The sequence below is a fragment of the Sander vitreus genome, chromosome 1 (genome assembly GCF_031162955.1).
Source record: "Sander vitreus isolate 19-12246 chromosome 1, sanVit1, whole genome shotgun sequence".
Classification (NCBI taxonomy): Eukaryota; Metazoa; Chordata; class Actinopteri; order Perciformes; family Percidae; genus Sander; species Sander vitreus.
In genome coordinates this window covers 22,640,972-22,661,810 of record NC_135855.1, presented here as the reverse complement: position 1 = coordinate 22,661,810, position 20,839 = coordinate 22,640,972, and the positions used below count along the sequence as shown (strand labels likewise).

Genomic DNA, 20,839 nt, shown 5'->3' with positions numbered 1-20,839 from the left:
TAAGCATCATACTAAAGCATGAAATATCACTATCTCATAGTGTTCATTCCCACCTCTTATCATCCAGTCCTTTCCTCAATGAATACACTGGGACATTTTCCCAGGCAGAGAGTCAGCTGAGTGGAGGCCAAAACAAGCTGAGAGGGGAGAAGCCTGGCCTGTAGGGACACACAGCATGAAAACCTGCAGAAATAATAAAGGACTATAATAATCAGTTCCTTAAAAGGCATACCAAAACTATATTCACGCTGCAGACTTCAGCTCAGCAAGACGGTCCACAGACTCACTGAGTGTGAGTTGACAAATCAGCAGCTTTAAGTCTCACATTTCTTGTTTGCTTTAGCAATTTTTTTATGTTTGTCCACATTTTCCTGAGCACTTTGTTTTGGTATTGATACCGCATGACAACAGCCATTATTCTTATATTCAGCTTAATGCTTGAAATTGTTGCATTTGCCCTAAAGGCTACATGCTGGAGAGGCTGCTTTATGAGCTTTTAAACTGAAGTGCTGCGCCACATGACAGGGTTTTATTCAGTCACAATGAGGGCAATGAACCTCTGAAAATCAAATGTTATTCTCTGATTCGCTTCTCTTTCTGCTTTTGACTTAGATCGTGGGTTTGAGGTTTAACAGACCACAATTTTATCCACTTTGGAAATACGAAATCCAAATATTCTCAGTTGAAAAGTTGAAGGAATAGAGCTAACCTATATTTTTAAGATAAAGCACTCACCTTTCATTACATATTGTCAATTTAGGTTGATTGTAGTTGCCCTTGATGCAGAAATATTGCTTTCCATGTGAGTGGAGTGTGCTCATTTACCATAAGCTTTTGAGAAAATGAATTATTTTACTATATCTGTTTGTCTAACTTACCACGTAGAGATAGATCTATCTTGGTCAGAAAGATGAAGATTTGTGGTTTCACGGCTTTCTTGCCTGTAATAAAGTCACATCTTATAAGCTTATAGAATTTGGGTGAGGCAGTCTGGCATCCCCGGCTTGGTTTAATACAAATGAGAGGATCAGTTTGTTTTTGGCTTTAGTGGAGCAGGATGATATTTCCTAATTTGTACATCATAAAACCATGCAGACAGCCAAATAAAAAGCAATGTTGCATAGGGTTATCATCATGAGGGTGTATTGTTAATAATCTAATTCTAGCTTGTTTATTATGGGTGGTTATTTTTTATAATTGGCTTATTTTGTTTCAGTAAACCTTGCTGTGTTGACTGACTCTCTGGATATTGATATGTTATAGATCTTATTTATATATATATATATATACAACCTGAAATAGAGCACCATATTTTAAAGTATGTTTCTAATGCTATTTTTTTACTCTTTCAGTACAACAAGCACCTATTTGTACATATCGGACAGACAAATCATTCCTACAGTGACGCCCTGCTGGAGTCGGTGGACATTCGTCAGATTTATGACAAATTCCCAGAAAAGAAAGGAGGACTGAAGGAGCTGTATGGAAAAGGTCCCCAGAATTCCTTCTTCCTTATAAAATTCTGGGTGAGTATTATTTGTCAAACACAATATTGATAATATGAAATGGCAGTGTTACAGCTGGATTATGTTTTTTACGCACATCAGTCTTAATATCATTGTGAAATGTTGGATGGCAGAATCAGTAACGGTCTTCTCAGGTTCGTCTTTAGTGATTGGGTGTAATCAGTCTACACAGAGAAGATTGCTCTCTTAATGTTTGCAGAATGCACTCTGCTATATTTGGACTTGCATAGCAGGAGAGCTTTTGATCAAAGCACTTGCTAATTCAATGTAATATCTCCAAACAATGGAGTGACCTGGTTGCACTGCTAATGGCTGTTTAAACATTGCATGTATTTCCACCCTGATGCAAAATGCTAACTAGCGGCAGCCCAACAAAGTAGGACCGTATGCACTTGGACCAAGTCCCTTCAAATTCCTTTTGAAGTGACCGACAAATCTAAATTTCAAATGAAAGACAGAATCTGCACAATAATGAATGTATAACTGCTTTGCTTAATGAAGGAGGAGAATGTTGTAGGAGGATGTCTCCTCTTTTTGTATCCATAATGAACAGGATGTTCAGGGCATAGAAAGGCTGCCCTCCGGGAGCAGACCAGTTCAACCTTGTAAATCAGTCTTTTAACGTAACTTAATTTAATCCTCTTAAGAATCTTGTTTCGTATAGGAACTCGTTTACATGCTTATTCAGATGTGGCTGAGATCTTCATTTAAACCAAATTCTGACTTGTGATATCTCAATGTCATACTACATACTAATTGTTTACAGTGTGTACTAGTCTTTATAGTGTGTTGTTTTTCCAGTTAGTATTAAAAAAATCAGGAGTTGGTAGAGACCAAAAACAGAGCTAAAAGAATGTGAATATTGGATTTTCGTCAGGTGAACAGAAACCCGACTCCACATGAATGCTAATATTGCTCCTTAACTGTTTGATGTGTAAATAAGCAACTGTTGCTAACACCAACACCATATCAACTTCTGCTGCCCCCAAGTGGTAAAACAACAACAGTAATTGCAGGTATAACAAAGAGCATTTATTTTGTCCAAAATCTTGAGATATTTCTTGTTTTCTGGGCTGTCCTTTGAGTTATATTTCACCACCAGAGACTAGTGTGCATCAAGACACATAAACAAATGGGGAGTTTATGGGACTCTTAATATATTTCATGTTGTCACTTTTCCAGTGTGAACACACCACGTGATCAAAACCTGCTTACAATAAGTAGGTAGTGAAAAATCATTCAGGCTGATATATCGGCCGATATTTGGCTTTTTGCAGATATATTGGTATTGGTTTATATGTCAGCTGATAAAAATAAGTTGCAGAACAAAAATGACAAAACAAGGTTTGAGGTAGTCTCGCATTTCCAGACCTCCAAAGCTGTGTCAAGCTACACCGCTTATCTATTCTGGGGAGGGAGACGTGCCCGATGTCAGGCTATATCCCCTCTATGTACATCCACTGAGCCAGGCTAGGTTTAAGGTAATTTAGTAACAGTGTCTCCATGACATAGTTTGTCAATCAGAGAGCGCTGAAAACTGTAAAATGTACCGCTGATGGATTTTGGTCATAGTTCTTTAAAAACAACTGATTGTTTATGTTAAAAAAAATAATACTATTGATCAGATTTTGTTCTGGTTTGGGGGTTACTTGACAGTGCCCACAGATTATTATCCTAAAAGTTTAATTGGGTAAGTTACAGACAATTGGTTGTTACCCTTTCAAAGAATGTATATTCACACAGGCTTGTTGTTGCTTGTTGTATGAAATACCTGACAAAAGTTGCTGTACTAAAACATAATTACTCAATTAGTTTAGTTGTAGTTTAAGTGTTGCCTCATCACTTATTCTCTTGTACACCTGTCTGTATACAGGTGTTTATTGTCAATTGCCACTCTCACTTCAAGTATTTTATTTCACCATTATACACTGTATTTGCCTCTTTTTTACCATGTTGTGTGTATTGTTTATTCCTGTAAATTGAACCCTAAATACAAATATTGATTGCCACTGCGTTCTCTCTGGCTTCTCTCTGGCTCCCAGGCTGACTTGAACTGCAACATTCAAGATGATACCGGATCTTTCTATGGAGTCACGAGTCAGTACGAGAGCTCGGAGAACATGACCATTACGTGTTCAACAAAGGTCTGCTCCTTTGGCAAGCAGGTGGTTGAGAAAGTTGAGGTATGAACTCTAATCTTTTCATCCTGGGGATCAGAACAATGGCTAAAAGCTGTTTTGTTAATTACAATGAGTATTTACACTATACCTATGTATTTTGAGGTTACATATACTACTTTAATTAATATTTTTCTCTTTTTCTTCAGACTGAATATGCACGGTTTGAGAATGGACGCTTTGTCTACCGCATAAGCCGGTCTCCCATGTGTGAATACATGATCAACTTCATCCATAAACTGAAACATCTGCCAGAGAAATATATGATGAACAGTGTGCTGGAGAACTTCACTATCTTATTGGTAATCACCAGACTGACCTGAGTGGGCGAGATCCCTCTCAAGGACTCTCATTCTTCTTCTTCTTCTTCTCTTTGCTGTCAGGGTGTGTTGGTGGCTCCAGCTGGCTTCATAAAACAAAGAAAAGGGGGGTGGGAGGGTTGGCTGGGCCTTGAGATGAGTTCCTTTAGCTTTGCTCACATTGCTCTCATTCCACAGGGGATGAAACACAGTGTGCGGAGCCTCATTATCTGCAGGGGAAAAGGGAGGATAAGAGGGGGCAGGAACCCCTGTTATTATCCATCACATGGGGTCTTAAAGTGTAATTCAGCAATACTAAGACAGCAAAAAAAACAAAAAAAAACAGGCATAGATCTTTACATGGGAGTGTGCACGCAAAATAGCAATCAGGGCCCAAAAGCATCTTAAGGTAAAAAAGGTTCATAAGATTTCCAAAAAGCTTAGAAATGATCCTAGATTAATGAGCATCTCCTAACTGTTTGTAGAAGACAAAGAGCGTCCTAAAAAACTACATTTAGTTGTTTTTGTATTCAGTATTTAAAACGTGCCAGTTTGAACAGGCCGATTGCTTGTCTTCCTGTATTGCAGCTTTCTCTAGAACTGGTTATCCAAACAACTTCACACTCGACACTGTGCTCCCTTGGGTCCTGAGCTATACACCTGCCATGAAAATAGTTGCATCCCCTAGCAATGCTAGAGTACACTTTCATCGCATTCTGTTTTACATCTTCTTTTTTTATTCGAAGGGTTGTATTGCCATTTGCTCATTAAGCTCTAATACAGAAATGAGGAGTTGCATATTCATTAATTTTGTAAGCACATAACTGCTAGATTTAAGGTTTAATAGGTGATTAAAGAATAATGTCCTGAACAGCAGCTAAATCAATCAGTTTACTTTTTAAACGTAACTTCCTGTCAGTAACTGAAAGGTGTAGACTGCTGACTGCACATTCAGCTACATTTTCATCTTGAAGGATTTTACATATAAAACATTTCTATTGGATTGTTTACCACATTTGTGCTTTGATATCTATGTATTTTTGAATATATAGCTCATAGACAGTTAAATATGTTAAGTTACTTTAAAGTGTATTCCTTATTCTCTTCAGCACCACAGAGAGTCAGCATTAAGAAAGTCCTACTGCTTTGGGCAAATTTAACGTTTGAAGAAAAGCACCTAAAAAACTTCTAAGATTGATTGTTATGGGGGAAACAGGACCCTGAGCTTTTGATTCTATACCTGTGTTGCTGCTTTGAAAATACGGCAACTCCTTTAATACTTGTACTTCAATACTAGATAGTGACTGTCTGTTCTATTGCAGGTTGTGACGAATAGGGACACCCAGGAGACACTGCTATGTATGGCGTGTGTGTTTGAAGTTTCAAACAGTGAGCACGGCGCCCAGCATCATATCTACAGACTGGTAAAGGAATGAGAGGCTCCAAGCTTCCCCCTCCCCTAATCCCCCCCGTCCCCGTCCCCTTTTCATGGACTTAACAACCTCAAGACAAGTGGCAGTGCCTCTACCTGAAAGTCACACCTACAATGCTTTTTGGTCATGGTATCGGGTGAAGTCAGTTGTTATAAATTAGTTTTAATATAATGTGTTTGTTATTTGACTGCAGCTGTGAATTGCGGTACAGTTTTATGTTTGTAATATGTTGAGTTGGTCTCCGTTGGGTATAAATGTGGCCGTTTTTAAAGAATTTACTAGATTAATTTGGTAAATGGAATAATGTGTCGTCCTCTTCTGCTTTGTTATGTAGACTAAGAAAAAAAAAGGATGCTGGCCTTTTCTTTCAGCTGCCTGATGTGGTCTGTGTAATATGTTTGAGTGTGTTTGGTGTGTCTGTAGTTCATAATTTGTGAGTGTACATACTGTAGATATACAGACATGCACCCACAGCCAATAGATTTTCCAAAGAAACTAAACTAACACTACATAGACAGTTGGAAGCAAGTGGATATGAATATTGCAGAAATACTGCTATTTCTTTAAAGAAAACTCAGCTTTCAGTAATATATTTATCCCTGTTGAAGCACTCCTAGTCTTTGACACTAACAACAGAATGCACTGTGAAAATACTACAAACATTTTGCCTGCATCTGCTCCATACATTTAGGAAGTCTTACCACCTGCTAAGCATTTCAGTGCTGCAAACAAGTCTTTTTTCTGTAACAACTGATAGGAGAATTTTTAGGTTTTAGACAGGTGAAAGTATTACGAAAACTACTCAAACCAGAACTCATCTTGTCCAAATGCACTTTGTTCCCCTTCCTGGACTTTCCTTAGTAATACTTTTTTTTTCTTTCTTTTTTTTCTGTTAGATCTGTGGGTTTTAGAGCAACACTTATAAATAATCACAACACTATAAATCATGTGTAGAAAGCAGGCTTTGTTCAGTACGCTGTGGCTTTGCCCCCTGAAAGATTTAGAATATTGTTCCCCTCTGGGATCTCGGTTTAAAAACTTCAAACCAGAGTGGTGCTGCCTTCACATTCACACTATGTTCACATGTTTCTGTGGCCTACGCCGATCCCGAGCCTTAAACATGTTATAGCCGTGAGAACTCCAAAAGATGCCACTTAAACTGTGATCTCTACGTGAGAGGACTCTTTATATGTTGTGTAAGAAATTCACAATACTATCTGCCAAAGTGTAGATGTACAGTGCCTTAGAATACACTAACATTACCCGTTGCTTTGTTTGAAGTCTAAAATCAGTTCTGTGGATCAAACGGGCAAAAATAACTCATCGCTATGTTACTTGGTACATCTTCACATCTGAGAAATTGTTTCTTATAATTGGTACACTCTAGGAAATAGTTTTTTTGTTGGTAAAAGCAGTACACTTATGTTAAATTAAGTTTGCAAATGTAAGCTCAGAAACAGTTATAACACATGTTGTATTTTTCTCTAACGCTGTAATTATGTTCCTAAAATATCAGCCTTTTTTCTCGAGTGTACTATAAACACAGACTGACTGCCTTTCCTGTCTTAAACGACCAAAAATACAGAGATACAGTCAATCTTTTGTCCTGTCCTGCATGGTAGCAAGGAAGTGCCTTTGGTTTAAAATTTACAGCTTCAAAAAGATCAAACAGAAATTAAAAATGAAACGTTGCTAGACCAAAAATGAGACATAAGTGAAACCAATCACCACATTGCCTTTTTAAAGGATTGTAATGATAGCACGAGAAAAGCTGGTTACCGGTAAAATAAAGAAATGATGTATTTGAAGAAGCACGTATTTCTTTGCTTGAGGTCAAGGACTGAAAGACCTGCTGATAACGTACAGCCGCTGACTGCATGCAGGATGTCAACTCGTATGAACACCGCAGCTGTTTGCTTCATGCACACTTGCAGGTTCAAGTGTTTTTAAAAAAAAACGCTCCCGACCACACGCTCACATGATGTGAAAACCACAGAAGAAAATCACAATGTGACCTTTGATGATGCTGATATTGACGAGGGACCGACACAAGCTTTTATAATTTATCTTTCAGAACTTAAAAGTGAAAGTTTATTTAATAGTGATTCTACACTACTAATTCTAAAATATCTTGTAATGTGGTTGAATTTTTATTCCAAAACCTGTTTGAGACACTGTTTCAGAAACTAATTTTTCACAACCTCTAGTGTGGACGAGGCCGTCAAGGTTAATACTTTTCACCGTAAGGACCATAGCTACTCAAACATTTACTGTTTCTTACAAAACATTATAATCATCTAAAGTATTTTAATAGAAGAAGCTCTAAATAATTGCAGACAATGTCTCTGGTAGATGCAGATAAAGTTCAATCATTCAGTATTTTGCCACAGTCCTGTGGACACTGTAGAGTTTAATAGGCTTTTTTCCCCTTATGTTTACCCTGTGTATCTGTTCACATTTATGGATTACTTAGGAAGATGTTTTGTTATTGTACTTGTATACAGTTGTACTTGGTTTTGTGATGACATTGTCTGTATATTGCAAGCCCAAGAAGATGGTAATGATGTTGCTGCTGCACTGCTGGTACATTTCGACATGTCGTTTCAACACTAAAACAGCAGGACTGATGCCTTCGATGGCACGAATGTTTGGTGGATCATTTGAAAGGAAAATGGACACATTAAAAAGATATCTGCGAAGTCGAGGAATCATGCTACAAACATATCAGCAGTTTAGCTCTTGTTATTTGTAATTCTGTCAAGTAGGTACTGGTACCTTTTTGTTTTGTGACCATTTTCAGATGGTGGCTTTAAAGTGATTTTTCACATAGCTCACATATATATAGTTGTCATACACACATTTAGGTTTTGTGTGCAGACTTGTTTTTTTGTAAAAAGGTGCTTTGTACAAAATGATACTGTATATCTTAGCTTTTCTTGGTACAGATGTGTGATATCTTTTCGTATCCATGACAGCAAAGTGTTGGGAGCAAAGGAGAGAAAAGAAGCACTGCTATGTTTCTGTGTTCTGCATATGGTCTTGTCTTTGCTCTGTAACAATATGATGCCTTCTTGATAATAGTAGATATTTTATAGCTTTCTAGATACTTTGTATGTATGCAATATTGAAGTTAAATAAATCTGAAAATATATAGCCTTCTGTTGTCACTTCAGTTAAAGATTTAACATAGTTATGGTGCTAAAGCAATCGGCACGGTTCGAGTATTCACTCAGAAAGCAGTAATACATGATTCTGTGTGGACTGAGGCACCATTTAACTCTTTAACGGCAGAAACCTCAGATCAACAGTAGATGGAGCCTGGCACTTGCTTTATATTTCACTCTGTGTCCCGGTTTCACAATACATTTAAATGTACAACACTGTAATACCAGAAACTATCACCAGAGGGAGACATTGTTTAACCCTCTGGTGCATGAATTATGAAAGCCTGAGTCAAAAAGATGTTTTAATGTGTTTTTACTCTTAGGGCATGAAGAAAAAAAAAAAAATCACTTTTTTTTTTGTTTAAAAATATGATTTTTTCAGAAAGTTACAGACATGTCCACTACACTGGACTACATGCGCATAAGCACTCAACATAAACAGTATAAACTTCATGGAAGAATGAATCAAATTGAGTTTTATCATAAATCCATGAACAATTATTTAATGTTATGCTTTGAAAAGCACTTAGCAAACTTTCACACACTTTAACATTCTATAGTCCTATTGCAGCAGCAGTGGCAGCAAAAACTGTCCTGTCCTGACTGTCCCGGGCCAGTCAGATACTGTCCTGTACACTGTCCTGTGACTTCCAGACACTGTCCTGTGACTCCATGACTGTCCCAGGCCAGTCAGACACTGTTCTGTGACACCCATACACTGTCCTGTGACAGACACCCAGACACTGTCCTGTGACTCCATGACTGTCCCGGGACAGTCCAACACTGTCCTGTGACTCAATGACTGTCCCGACAGACACTGTCATGTACACTGTCCTGTGACTCCCAGACACTGTCCTGTGACTCCCATGACTGTCCTGGGACAGTCAGACACTGTCCTGTGACACACAGACACTGCCCTGTGACTCCCAGACACTGTCCTGTGACACCCAGACATTGTCCTGTGACTCCCATGACTGTCCCGGGACAGTCAGACACTGTCCATGTGACTCCCATGTCACAGGACAGTCATGGCAGTCACAGAACAGGATAAATATACCCAAAATGCACTGAATTGCAACCAAGATAGTCATAATAAAAGATGAATCAACCCCATGACTTGTATAGGAAAATATACTTAGCAATGCATGACTTCCACTTCATTGGACACATGGTTAATTACAATTTACTACTTATTTGAAATAAAATTTTCAAAACTAAAAGAATAATATTGTTCCTTAGGTATTCCTGCATATCATCGTATATTTTTTTTTACCTCTAGGGTTCTCCTGGTATAGAAGGATTGGCAGGATAGTCCAGCAGTGGTCAACAAGTGTGGCTGTCTGTCAGCCATCTTGGATTCAGAGGAGGTTCACTTGTAGTTACAACAACTAACCACTGAATAAACCTCAATAGAGGGGCAGCAGAGAGCATTCTAACGGCTGATATGCAATTCCACAATAGAAACTATTGCATTTCGGAGAAAATTACTTTTAAACAGCTGTCCACTGTAGTGACCACTGTGCGCCAGAGGGTTAATTAAAACCAAACATGATCGTCTTTCTTTTGAGTTCAATCCATAAATTAAGGCACCAGTAAAAAATATATATTGTGTAATTAAAGTGCAGTCACATAAAATATTTTAGAGCAATACACCACATATACTGAAAGCAGAAATAGTTAAGAGATCAATAATAATTATCGGAATAATTATTGATTGAGCCTTTTAGTATTCAATCAATAATCAGAGGATATTGGAAATATTTGCCTATTTTCCTGCTGTGTTTACAATCAATATTGATGAAAACAAACCAACAACATCAGTAACTGAGATATGGTTGACGTTAAAGCCCCTGTTTTAAAACAACTGTCAGATAATTTGGGGATTATATCAGCTTGTTCCTGTGGTTTTGAACTAAACCTTTGGAGACAATGGGAGTTAACACAGTCAACTTTTACACTGAAAATTGTGATTGTGATTTTGCAGGATATCTGAAGGAATACTTGACAGAGTTTATTCCATAGCACCACCATGTGGTCATTTATAAAGCACTTTACACTTTAAGAAATAACTCCTGAACTGTGAGGGGTGCAAGCCAAATTATATGAATTCTGCCATTCAAGGCAACTCAGTGTCCATGAGTCTGACTTAATTGACATTATGTAACTTATTCTTGTATGAAGCAATAATAGACCCAGGATATAAAGTATTTTTAAAGGGCATAATGATTGTCTATGTGTAGTTGATTGCAAAAATTCCATTTGAATGAAATGACAGATTTAGGGAATGTGTTCTCTAAGTGCTTTCTAATGTCAATGTGTTTCATGTCTGTCAAGGCTCTGCAGAGAAATGTGGTTAAAGCAAAGGTGAAGGTTTTACCAACAACTAGTCACTCTCTTACACACACACACACACACACACACACACACACACACACACACACACACACACACACACACACACACACACACACACACACACACACAAACAAACTAATCTACCAAAACCATGAAAACAAAACCAATCGTATATTGTAACACCACAAGTTTAATATGCAAAGTGTCAAAACTCTTAAACACATACAGTAGATGTTCATTATAACATCTTTGGACAGAAGTGAGAAACAGTTTACTTTGAAATCGAAGTTAATGCGTTCAGGACTCACCAAGGCTGAAATCTGAAAGCAGTTAAATAGAGAAGGAAAAATATACTGACCTAAAAGCTACCAGGGTCAAAATGATGAATTATAGCATTTTAAAAAGACATCACTTGCCTTTACTCATCTTGGACACTCACTATCAAGGACATACCAACCAAAGCAGCACAGTGAGTCTTAGCTGACACTTAAGAAGCATTCAATACTGCTACTACATTTACTACTGATATTTCTAACTCTCCAGGTACTCACCATAGTCTGACGGTTGTCATTTACACAATCCAATATCTGCCTCCTCTCACTCATATCAACAAAAGCAACCTGACCCTGAATATTTAGATCACTGAACACAAAAGTGTAATCCAGCAGAAGTAGAGGTCACCGCTGCTCCACTCAGATCTCTGAATGGGTTTGATTGTAAGTTTCTTTGTGTTTCTGCCACACAGCCTTAACTGCAGGAAGTCTGCTTTGCAATGACCTGTTTTTTTTCCTTCTGTCTGAATTTTTTTTAAGTATGTCACCGCTGATAGATTCCAATGTACAGAATCACAAACTGCGGCTGCATCAGACACAGGTTAAATAGAAAATATCCCATCCTAACTTAAAAGAGCTCCATTAAACAATATTTTCATGTTAACACCATCACGTCATGTCTCTGCAGCTATCAGAAGCATGTCTTTTACAAAAGTGACTGTGTATAAACTTTAAATAATAAAGTTGTGACTGGGAAGTCGTCGGGTTCAATCCCCAGACCGACAGGATAAATCTTTTGGGAAAGTGAAAGAGCAGCACTTGCCCCTCCCTTATTTCCAACACCGAGGTGCCCTTGAGCAAGGCCCTTAACACCAACCACTCCAGTGGCGCTGCGATCAGGGTGTTCCTGCAAAAGAGAGGTTTCCTCTCAGAGAATGTTCCCTGAATAAATAAAGGTAAAAAAAACAAAAACAACTAGAACTGCAAGAAGTTACAACGGGGTCAAAGCCTCCCCGGCACGAGACGCCCCCGACGACCGTTGAGTCCGCGAAAGTCAAACCCAAAGCGCGACGCCGGCGAGGCAAACGTCAGGAAATATCACAACGCGTGAGCAGCACAGTCAGTAGTAAATTGCAAATTTTCCATTTACATTAATTGAGTTATAGGGCAAAATGCGTCTGCCTTGATTGTAGCGCCCCCTAATGGCTGATCTTTGCCAGAGTCGCATGGCAAGCAAGAATCTCAAGTTCTGCATTGATAGAATTTACTTTGGACGAGATATGCAAAAACAAAATGGGCGTGTCTTACATCATGTGATTCAGCTTCATTCAAGGAATGCATGGATGTAAGGTTTTTAAATGTGTGATGTGTAATGTGGGAATTATAGGCCAAAACGCCTCTGCCTTGATTATAGCGCCACCTAGTGGTCCACATGTGTAATTTTTGGTATGTGAGGTGTATGAGGCATTGTACATCTACCCTGTAAATTTGAAGTCATTCACGGTGGTGTAAGAGGTGTTTCCAAACGAATCAGTACACCATTGTAGGCGTGGTCTCAGGAGTGGCTGTAGATACCTCCAAATTTCATAAAAATTGGATGAGTCTTTAATGAGATGTAACCTTTTCGTATTTGTAGCGCCCCCTAGTGGCCAAATGTGGTCCAGAGCCTCAGAGTGTTCTATCAAACAAGAATCTACAGTTTCGTGGTGAAAGCATTTACTTTAGCCGAGATATGCAAACATTCGTGAGTCGGTGGCTAGCTACACAAATGTGTTTGTACATAATTTCCGCATTTTTCAACGGAGCAAAATTCTTTTGATACATTTTTGTCAGGTCTGTGGCCAAGTTTCGTGCAGATCGGACCGGACACACGGCCTAGGAGGAGTTCAAAAAAGCAGGTTTCCGATATATTGCGATTTTGAGTAAAAAAAAGTCTAGGCAGAAATGGGCGTGGCCTACGTCATGTGATTCAGCTCCATTCAGGGAACATGTGGATATAAGATTTTTAAATGTGCGATGGTATAGTAGCCTGGGTAAACCCTGATGAACTTCCGGCAAATTTGAGATTTGCTCTCCACTCTCAGTTACAACTGAGAAGGGTCTGGTGTCAACCACGCTAATGGTATGGGAGTCATAGGGCAAAACACGTTTTTATTATAGCGCCCCCTGCTGGCAGAAGTGTGTCAATTGTTGTGCCTGAGGTCCCTGAAGGGGACTGGAGGACTGGACCAGTCCTGAAAAAATAAAAATAGTAGCGACACTTTTATCAACGGAAAAATAATAAAAATCTTCATCTGCAATCTGCAATCGGGTTCCCAGTACCACTGGTAGGCCTACTGTGATCTGGGTCCCAGCGAGATGAAACTGTGTCAGTTGAAAATGTTTTAATGACTTTACTTCGAGGAGGAAAATGAAGAGGAATCTGGAGGAAAATTACAGTAAGACCTGAGTAACAATAAATCAGTCCAAGTCTGAGCTGTCAAAGCCTTTTGTTATTGTATGGTATTTTATTCATTCTCCCTTCCCTAATTTGCTGGCTTATATTAAACAGTGGTGCTAATTCGTTTAAATTCCTTTGTAAATGGCTTCGTAACATTGTTTTAAAATGTGCTATAGTTTATTTTTATTATTATGCTAGCTTGTCAAGAGCTATGTGCTGTCTGTACGTTCGCTGTGTGCAAATCAACACAAACATTCGAAAAACCAGATGCTTCTCACAGAAGTTGGCAGACCAAACCAAAGATAAAATGCCAATAAATAAAATATTAAATCACTTTAATGCATCTTTAAAACAAAATCAATCACTTATGAGGCAATAATAGCCTACTCAGCTTTAGGCTACTTTCTCTAATGACCATAAGACATTAACCCTGCAGTGGATACAATAAACCAACATAAACCTCCAACACAACTCCCAGGTTACTGATACTTGCTGGTGCAGTCATGTGATCTCAGCAGAGGCAGCCTCGTGAGCGCGCAGAAGCATAAACGCACCCGAAGTGTTTTCTTTGACTTTGCCTAAAGAAAATGCAAAGAAGGAAACATGGACCTCCAAACCTGCAGCTCCATCAGCAACTTCTCAGATGCGTCTCGGACGCAGCGCGCATGCACACAGATGAGGAGCTGAGTACATGGCTGCGCTTTTCTCCAGACATGCGGATTTAAATCTATTTTAAGAAGGACTTTTTTTTTCTTACATCTGTTTATAAGAAATACGGTTTAGCAGACATCCATGATGGAGTCGGAAGAGAGTAAGATATCAGTGTGGGTCTGCCGAGAGGAGAAGCTCGTCTTCGGCTTGTCAAAGCGCACAACCTGCGCTGATGTTGTCCAAGTACTTCTGGAGGACCAGAACTCACAGCACGGCCTCTCCACAGCTTCATGCTCGCAGTCGTACTGCATCGTGGAGAAATGGAGAGGCTTCGAGAGGATCTTACCGAAGAAAACCAAGATTTTACGGCTTTGGGTCGCGTGGGGAGAGGAGCAGGGGAATGTAAAGTTTGTGTTGGTGAAAAGTGAGGCGTCTTTGGCGAACCACGGAGCCCGGAGCGCAGAGGCGCGTGTCGTGCTCAGCAAACACAGCCCCTGTGTTACCAAGGGGACCGCACGGTCTCCCACGGATGGCATCCCACCTGAAAAACAGCGTCGGGTCGTCAGGAAAGCGTTCAGAAAGTTGGAGAAGATTAATCAGAAGAGGGCGCAGAGAGACGCGTCCTCTGCGGAAAAGATGGAAACTTTGGTCCATCTTGTGATTTCTCAGGATCATACAATCCGCCAGCAGATCCAGAGGATTACAGATCTGGACGCAGACATCGAAAGATGTGAGGCAAAAGTGCATTTTGACAGAATAAAAAGACACGGGGTTAATTATGTGCAGGACACGTATTTAGTGGATGCTGCTTCCAGCCGAGAGGGAGACAAAGTGTGTTCAGCTGAGACTCTTGCCAAGTTTGAAGAGTATGTCCGGCAGTGTGAGGAGGTGGTTCGACTACAAGAGGAGCTCTGGGAGCAGGAAGCCCTTATAGACATTTTCACGGTGCAGATGCAGGAGGAGCTGAACCACCGCTGGATGCAGCGGAGAAACGAGGAGCTGCACAGCAGAGTAACAGAGCCGGGCGAGGGCGTACCATCCCTCCCCAGCACCGAGGCAGACACAGCGTCAGAAAACGGGCTGCTTTTGGAAGAAGAGAGGATCAGAACACAGCTAGATGCGAGTTTATACATCGGTCTCCGCCTCAACACGGATTTAGAAGCTATTAGGAGCGATTTAGAGTTGACCCAGAAGATTTGCGGGGCGAGGGAGAAGGAGATGAGGGATTTACTAGAGAAAGTGAACACTTTGGACATAGAGGAAGGGACAGTCCGCGAGGAGAGATGTAGCCAAGGGGCAGATGACAAAATAGGGATGACGAGCACTTTGGAGAGGAAAAGCGAGTGGGTGGAGCAGGCCAGGGGCCTGTCCAAAGCTCACAGTGTGAACGATGACGACTCAGACACTGGCTTAAGTTCTCTGCACAGTCAGGACTCCGGCAGCCACACTGTGTGGGAGTCATTGGTTTAGGAGTTTTACCAGGAAGGTCGCTTATCTGACTGTTTATCATCTTTCAACTAGAAAAAGAAGGAACTTCTACAGTCTCAGCGATCCTTGTTGCTCTGAAGTAAACATGGGTGAAAAACTGGATTTATCTGACCTTATTGTGTTCTAAAAGAAAGAAAGAAAACCTTTGTATGGCATCATAACAATCCTTACATATACCTATATTTTTATAACATCCTTTAAGAACTACTACAGTTTTTTGTTGGGGCATGCTGTTTTGACATAAAACAATAAATGCTGTTTTTGAAGCTTGAGGCTTGATTTGTTAATTGTTCCCCCTATCTCTTTGCAATGAGCCAAACACAGATAACAAAACTGAAAAGTGATATTTAAAACCTTAAGATGTTGGAGTCAGCACTGCAGGGTGCAAAGTTAAGAGAAGACATGAGCTTGAAGTATGAAAACAAACACTCTGCCTTATCAATACACACCTCAGAGACAGCAGGGCGACACAGCCAAAACTCAAAGTCAAAGGTCTGTGGGATTATTCTGGAGATTGTGAACAACATCTGAGCCTTCACTGTGACTCAGACAGAAAACCTCTTTGCTGTGAATCATAAAGTCATAATAGTATCTAAAGTCAAAACAGAGGTATAAAGCTCAAATAGGAGGACAGCTCTACACCCTGGACGACTCTCAAGCAGAAATGATAAGACACAACAACAGATGATAAGACATTTTATACACACACTGTTTGATAGAAACACACTATGATTGCTTTATTTCGCAGATGATTATGTGTCTTAATGCAGAATAATTGCTGTTAGAGCTTCTAGTCAGACCACGTTGTTACTTTTTACTGAGAGAATACTTTACATTTGATGATGCCCACATTTTGTGAGGTCAAGAAGAAACGTTTCTGCTCTCGTTTGTTTTTTCTTTCCTTTCACTCTTCACTCCCTCTTACTCCTGACAGACAATAAGCTCATGTAGCCTAAAATTTGAGGTATATTTGAAGTACTGCTGATCCTCAGTTCACCCTATCTTGGTGTGCAGTAAGCTGTTTTTCTAAACTTTTCGAGAAGATTAATGATTCTGTGTGACAGCCAAGAAAAAAGATCTCAAGACACTGCTGTCCATTTCAATAAACCAGGCTTCACGTATTGGTAGTTCACTTAAAGCCCTTTTAAGACGTCTTCAGCAGTCATTATAGAAATTATATTATGGTTCGGTAAATATCATTGACCTCCGAGGACACTGATAACTAAGGATACCAGATTGGTATTGGCCCCATGATGAGACTAAGCCACATTAAATAACATTTCTTTTCATAAAAAAAATAAATCAGTTACATTACTTCAGTCATACTGGGCCTCTATCTAAATTTCTAGTACCTTAGCCTCCCTGGGTTCATGTAACTTTATATAAAAATGATTCCAACAAGTTCCATGCAGTGTAGTATAAATGTTTTAAATGGGATCGAAAAAAGCACTGCTATTGGATGAGTACTCGGCAGATGCTCTTATGCTTAAAAGTTGGATTGGTGCATTATTAATAACTTAAAATTAGCCATATGTTATTAATTATTGCTGCAAACAGAGTCTAATGCATGCTGTCAAGATGTCTTGTATTTACTAGACTTAACATACTTTAGGCTATGGTTTTATGATTGTGTTCCAAAAATGTGCGCCTAAGTTTTACAGAAACTGGTTAATCATAAATAAGTATAAGTCAGGTAGTCAGAGTCACATGATGCCAAAAAAGTTTAGTGTGATTTCAGCTTTGTATTATGAAATGTGATACACTCCCTTTTCTTTACTGCTGTTAAAGAATTGACTGAACTGCACACATACTAACACTGTGGCCTACAGATGACAACGTTCTGAGTTTGATTTGTAGCTCTGAGACATCGTCCAAGGCCTTTTTGCATAAACAAAAATGTTCTGCTTATATTCAGTAGGGTACGTGACATCTCTGCTGCAGCCGTGAAAAACACCTTCCATCTGGAGTTAAGACAGAAAATATGACACTACTGTGTCTGCTCCTTCCTAAATTTATTTACTGTCAGAAAAGGTTTCTAGGCTTGGCGATAGACAATGGAAAACATTATAACAGTATTAAACAGAGTATTGAGTTTCTGCCCTTGATAAACCCACCCATGTGCTGCTTTTTACACAGTGATACACAAGACAACACTAAAGTATACATTACTACCTGTGTCCCAGGAGTTGTATACCTACTTAATAGATGTATTGAATTATTCAAACCCTTAGGAAAAATAAACGTTGCTAAAAGTGGTTTCTCAGTATATACAGTGACTGTGTATATTGGACACATATAGCATTTGGAGTATAATCTGTGTTCCCAGTGTACCGTGTTACACAGCAATGTGGGGTTGGCTTTGTTTAGCTACCTTTCACAATGATATTTTCACTCTGGTACTCCTGAGAAATCTTTTCATCAAATTATTGATAGGCAACTTCTTATAATCACTATGATGTGGAGTAATCCAGGCGTGTTTCAAGTTTTTATTTAAATTATAAAACAAATTGTAAAATGTTTCAAAGCAGAGTACAGACTGAAACTGAGCACACCAGCTGAAAATCTTTAAATGCAAAGGTTAAAAATATATAGATTCAGTAATGTAAATGTAAGAGCTACTTTTAATAATCTTGGCCTAGAACACCTCCCACTGCCCCTTCCTCATGTGTTTTTTTGCTATCAAATCTTTTTGTTCTACAATGTTTGATGTCCCAACATTATTTGTCTGAGAGTCATTGATAAATCAGATGCAGAGAGAGACATGAGCTGCAGTAGTTTAGATATGGGTATTACACTATGGGTGAAAAGTAAAATTCTGCCCACAACATATCTCCTTATGTTGTGAAATGACTGAACAGTGTTGTGTGAGTTTGTGAGAGTGCAAAATGATCTTTGAAAGTTATTCAAGCTAAAACGTATTGAAATGCCGTCCAGACAGATCAACTTTGGCGAGGAACTGGAGCCTTGTATGGTTTTTTTGTGATTAAGGGAAAATGATAGAAAACTAGGCCAAACACCCTATCTCACATTGTTAACAAAAGTTAAAACAATAATTTGTATATCCACCCTGTTATTCGGATTTGCTCCAAAATTTAATGGGTTCTTCCTTGGCCCATGCTACAAGCAAGTTTCATGAAAATCGGGCCAGTAGTTGTTTGTAATCCCGCTGATAGACAAACAAACCGAACTGAAAACAACCGCCTTGTCCGAGGTAATAAAACTGAACAGCTTTAGTGTGCAGTGCAGCAGAGAACTGCTTTGTGGGAGTGCTGCAGGCTGCTCATGTTGACTAATGTGTCCACATCTGCTAATTTTCAGTGGCTGTAATGCATCTGTGTCCAGTGGCTCGTTTCTGTCTTGCTTTGCAGATGAGGTCACGTTTTCTTGCAAAGGACAAAAAAAGGAAAATGAGTGCAAGATGTGTCTCACAGAGAACAGACTGACTTATTTTAGGTCTCTCTCAATGAAAAGACGACACGTAACATCTGGCTGATTCATGGCTTGAAACATAATGCAAACTGTGGATAAAGGTAACAGGATTGAGAATAATTCATATCAAAAGAGAACTTCCACAGTATTATTACAACTGTATGTTTACTCCCAGTACTTTACTTTGTACTCCCAGCTTCTCTAGATCTCCTATACAAATGTCATAGACTAGACTTGTGTCGACATGTTGTTATGCATAGTTTATGGCAGGTGAACTCTCTAAGGTGCTCTGCAGCCTCCTTCTTGATACAGAATGTCCAAAACTCACAGATCAAACAACCTGCTGTGGTAATCCAACAGCTCCACACAGCAGGAATTACATTACAAGGCGAGACACATTTCTGGATCCTGTCAGCAGTTTGTAACCACCTACTGTCAAAGTGAAGTTTTTAGCTCTTGACAGATCAAACAAAAGGTAAATCTCTTTCTCTTAATCACTTTTGACAAGCAATTAGAAAGACTTAATTGCACACAGCTCCTGTTTTACTGCCCACTGGATGAAGATGAAGATGAAGATGAAGTTTGATCATAGAAACAAAAACACAGGTTTTATGTTCATGAGGCAGCTCATATAGTCTCCAATGTGTTATCTACTATCAAATAGTCAGTAGGGAATGGTTGAAAAATAAAAGTTTATCAAATTTGTTAAAAAGGGAGGTACCCTGAGACTCAATGACACTATGCATCCTCCGACCATAAGTGTATCTACTGAAACTACATGCTACAACCTAATTCTGACATTAAATAAAAACACAATCTTAACAGCTCTTTGTAGAAGTGAGACCAAAATATCCTTAGTTTCCAAAAATGTCTTCACTGTCAAGGGTGAAGCTTAAATTGGTCCTCACAAATAAGCTGTGTATACACACACACACACACACACACACACACACACACACACACACACACACACACACACACACACACACACACACACACACACACACACACACACACACACACACACACACACACACACACACACAAGCCATCTTAAGTGTCTTTATCCTTTGAATTTAGGACAGCATCATCGTCAAACAAGGGGAAGTACTGTATTACACGCCCTGTGGTAGCCTTCCTGCTTCTTAACACACAGCAGCACTCTCCTCTCTCTTGTGGCTCTCTTTTTATTTGCCACTTTGTTACACAGAGGAACATAAATTAGTCTGACCTAATAGAAAAAATCCTTTAGCTCACATGTGACACGCGGAAATGTTATACTACCTACAGCATTCTCAGGAAAACATGAGTACATTCCTTGTCTTCTGTTTCAGAGGTGAAGTCTATGTGGAGTGTTCCCACATCGTTGAATGGGGGTTGTATAAATGTCTAGTTTTGATTATGTGGATTGTCCCACGAAGTCTGGAGCCACTCAAGAGGAAATTCAGGAATCTGAAGTGGCTCACTCCAAGGCTTTTCACTGAGTTGGCATTATTAATGAGACAAAGGGTTTTGAGGAATATCAGACGTAGTTTTCTCTCTGGTATGCAATCAGAGCTTCCTGCAGCCTGTCTGATAGCCTCTTTGTCTCCGTTATCACACAAG

General features: G+C 39.4%; 2 protein-coding genes and 1 long non-coding RNA gene across 9 annotated transcripts in view; 2 read left to right on the top strand and 1 right to left on the bottom strand.

Moving 5' to 3' along the window:
- tead1b (TEA domain family member 1b) overlaps positions 1-8,581 on the top strand; it is a 61,258-nt gene extending 52,677 nt beyond the window's left edge. For all 7 annotated transcript variants that reach the window (XM_078248423.1, XM_078248414.1, XM_078248465.1 and 4 more), the window contains 4 exons: positions 1,353-1,526; positions 3,569-3,709; positions 3,853-4,005; positions 5,325-8,581. In XM_078248423.1, coding sequence (XP_078104549.1) covers positions 1,353-1,526; positions 3,569-3,709; positions 3,853-4,005; positions 5,325-5,438 — 582 coding nt within the window. In that variant the 3' untranslated portion in view covers positions 5,439-8,581. The remainder of the gene's footprint in view (positions 1-1,352; positions 1,527-3,568; positions 3,710-3,852; positions 4,006-5,324) is intronic.
- Positions 5-9,953, bottom strand: LOC144516833 (uncharacterized). Its single transcript, XR_013501875.1, has 3 exons — positions 9,873-9,953; positions 4,023-4,232; positions 5-183 (listed from the first exon to the last, which is right to left on the bottom strand). It is a non-coding gene; the product is annotated as an uncharacterized LOC144516833 (long non-coding RNA).
- A 4,302-nt stretch (positions 9,954-14,255) lies between these two features.
- On the top strand, positions 14,256-16,077 carry rassf10b (Ras association domain family member 10b). The gene has a single exon (XM_078257520.1). The coding sequence runs from the start codon at positions 14,459-14,461 to the stop codon at positions 15,785-15,787; it is 1,329 nt and encodes a 442-aa protein (XP_078113646.1). The 5' UTR covers positions 14,256-14,458; the 3' UTR covers positions 15,788-16,077.
- The last annotated feature ends 4,762 nt before the right edge of the window (positions 16,078-20,839 follow it).

Bases quoted from the DNA above. Each gene is read 5' to 3' on its own strand.
- rassf10b (XM_078257520.1), top strand. From the start codon at position 14,459: ATGATGGAGTCGGAAGAGAGTAAGATATCAGTGTGGGTCTGCCGAGAG.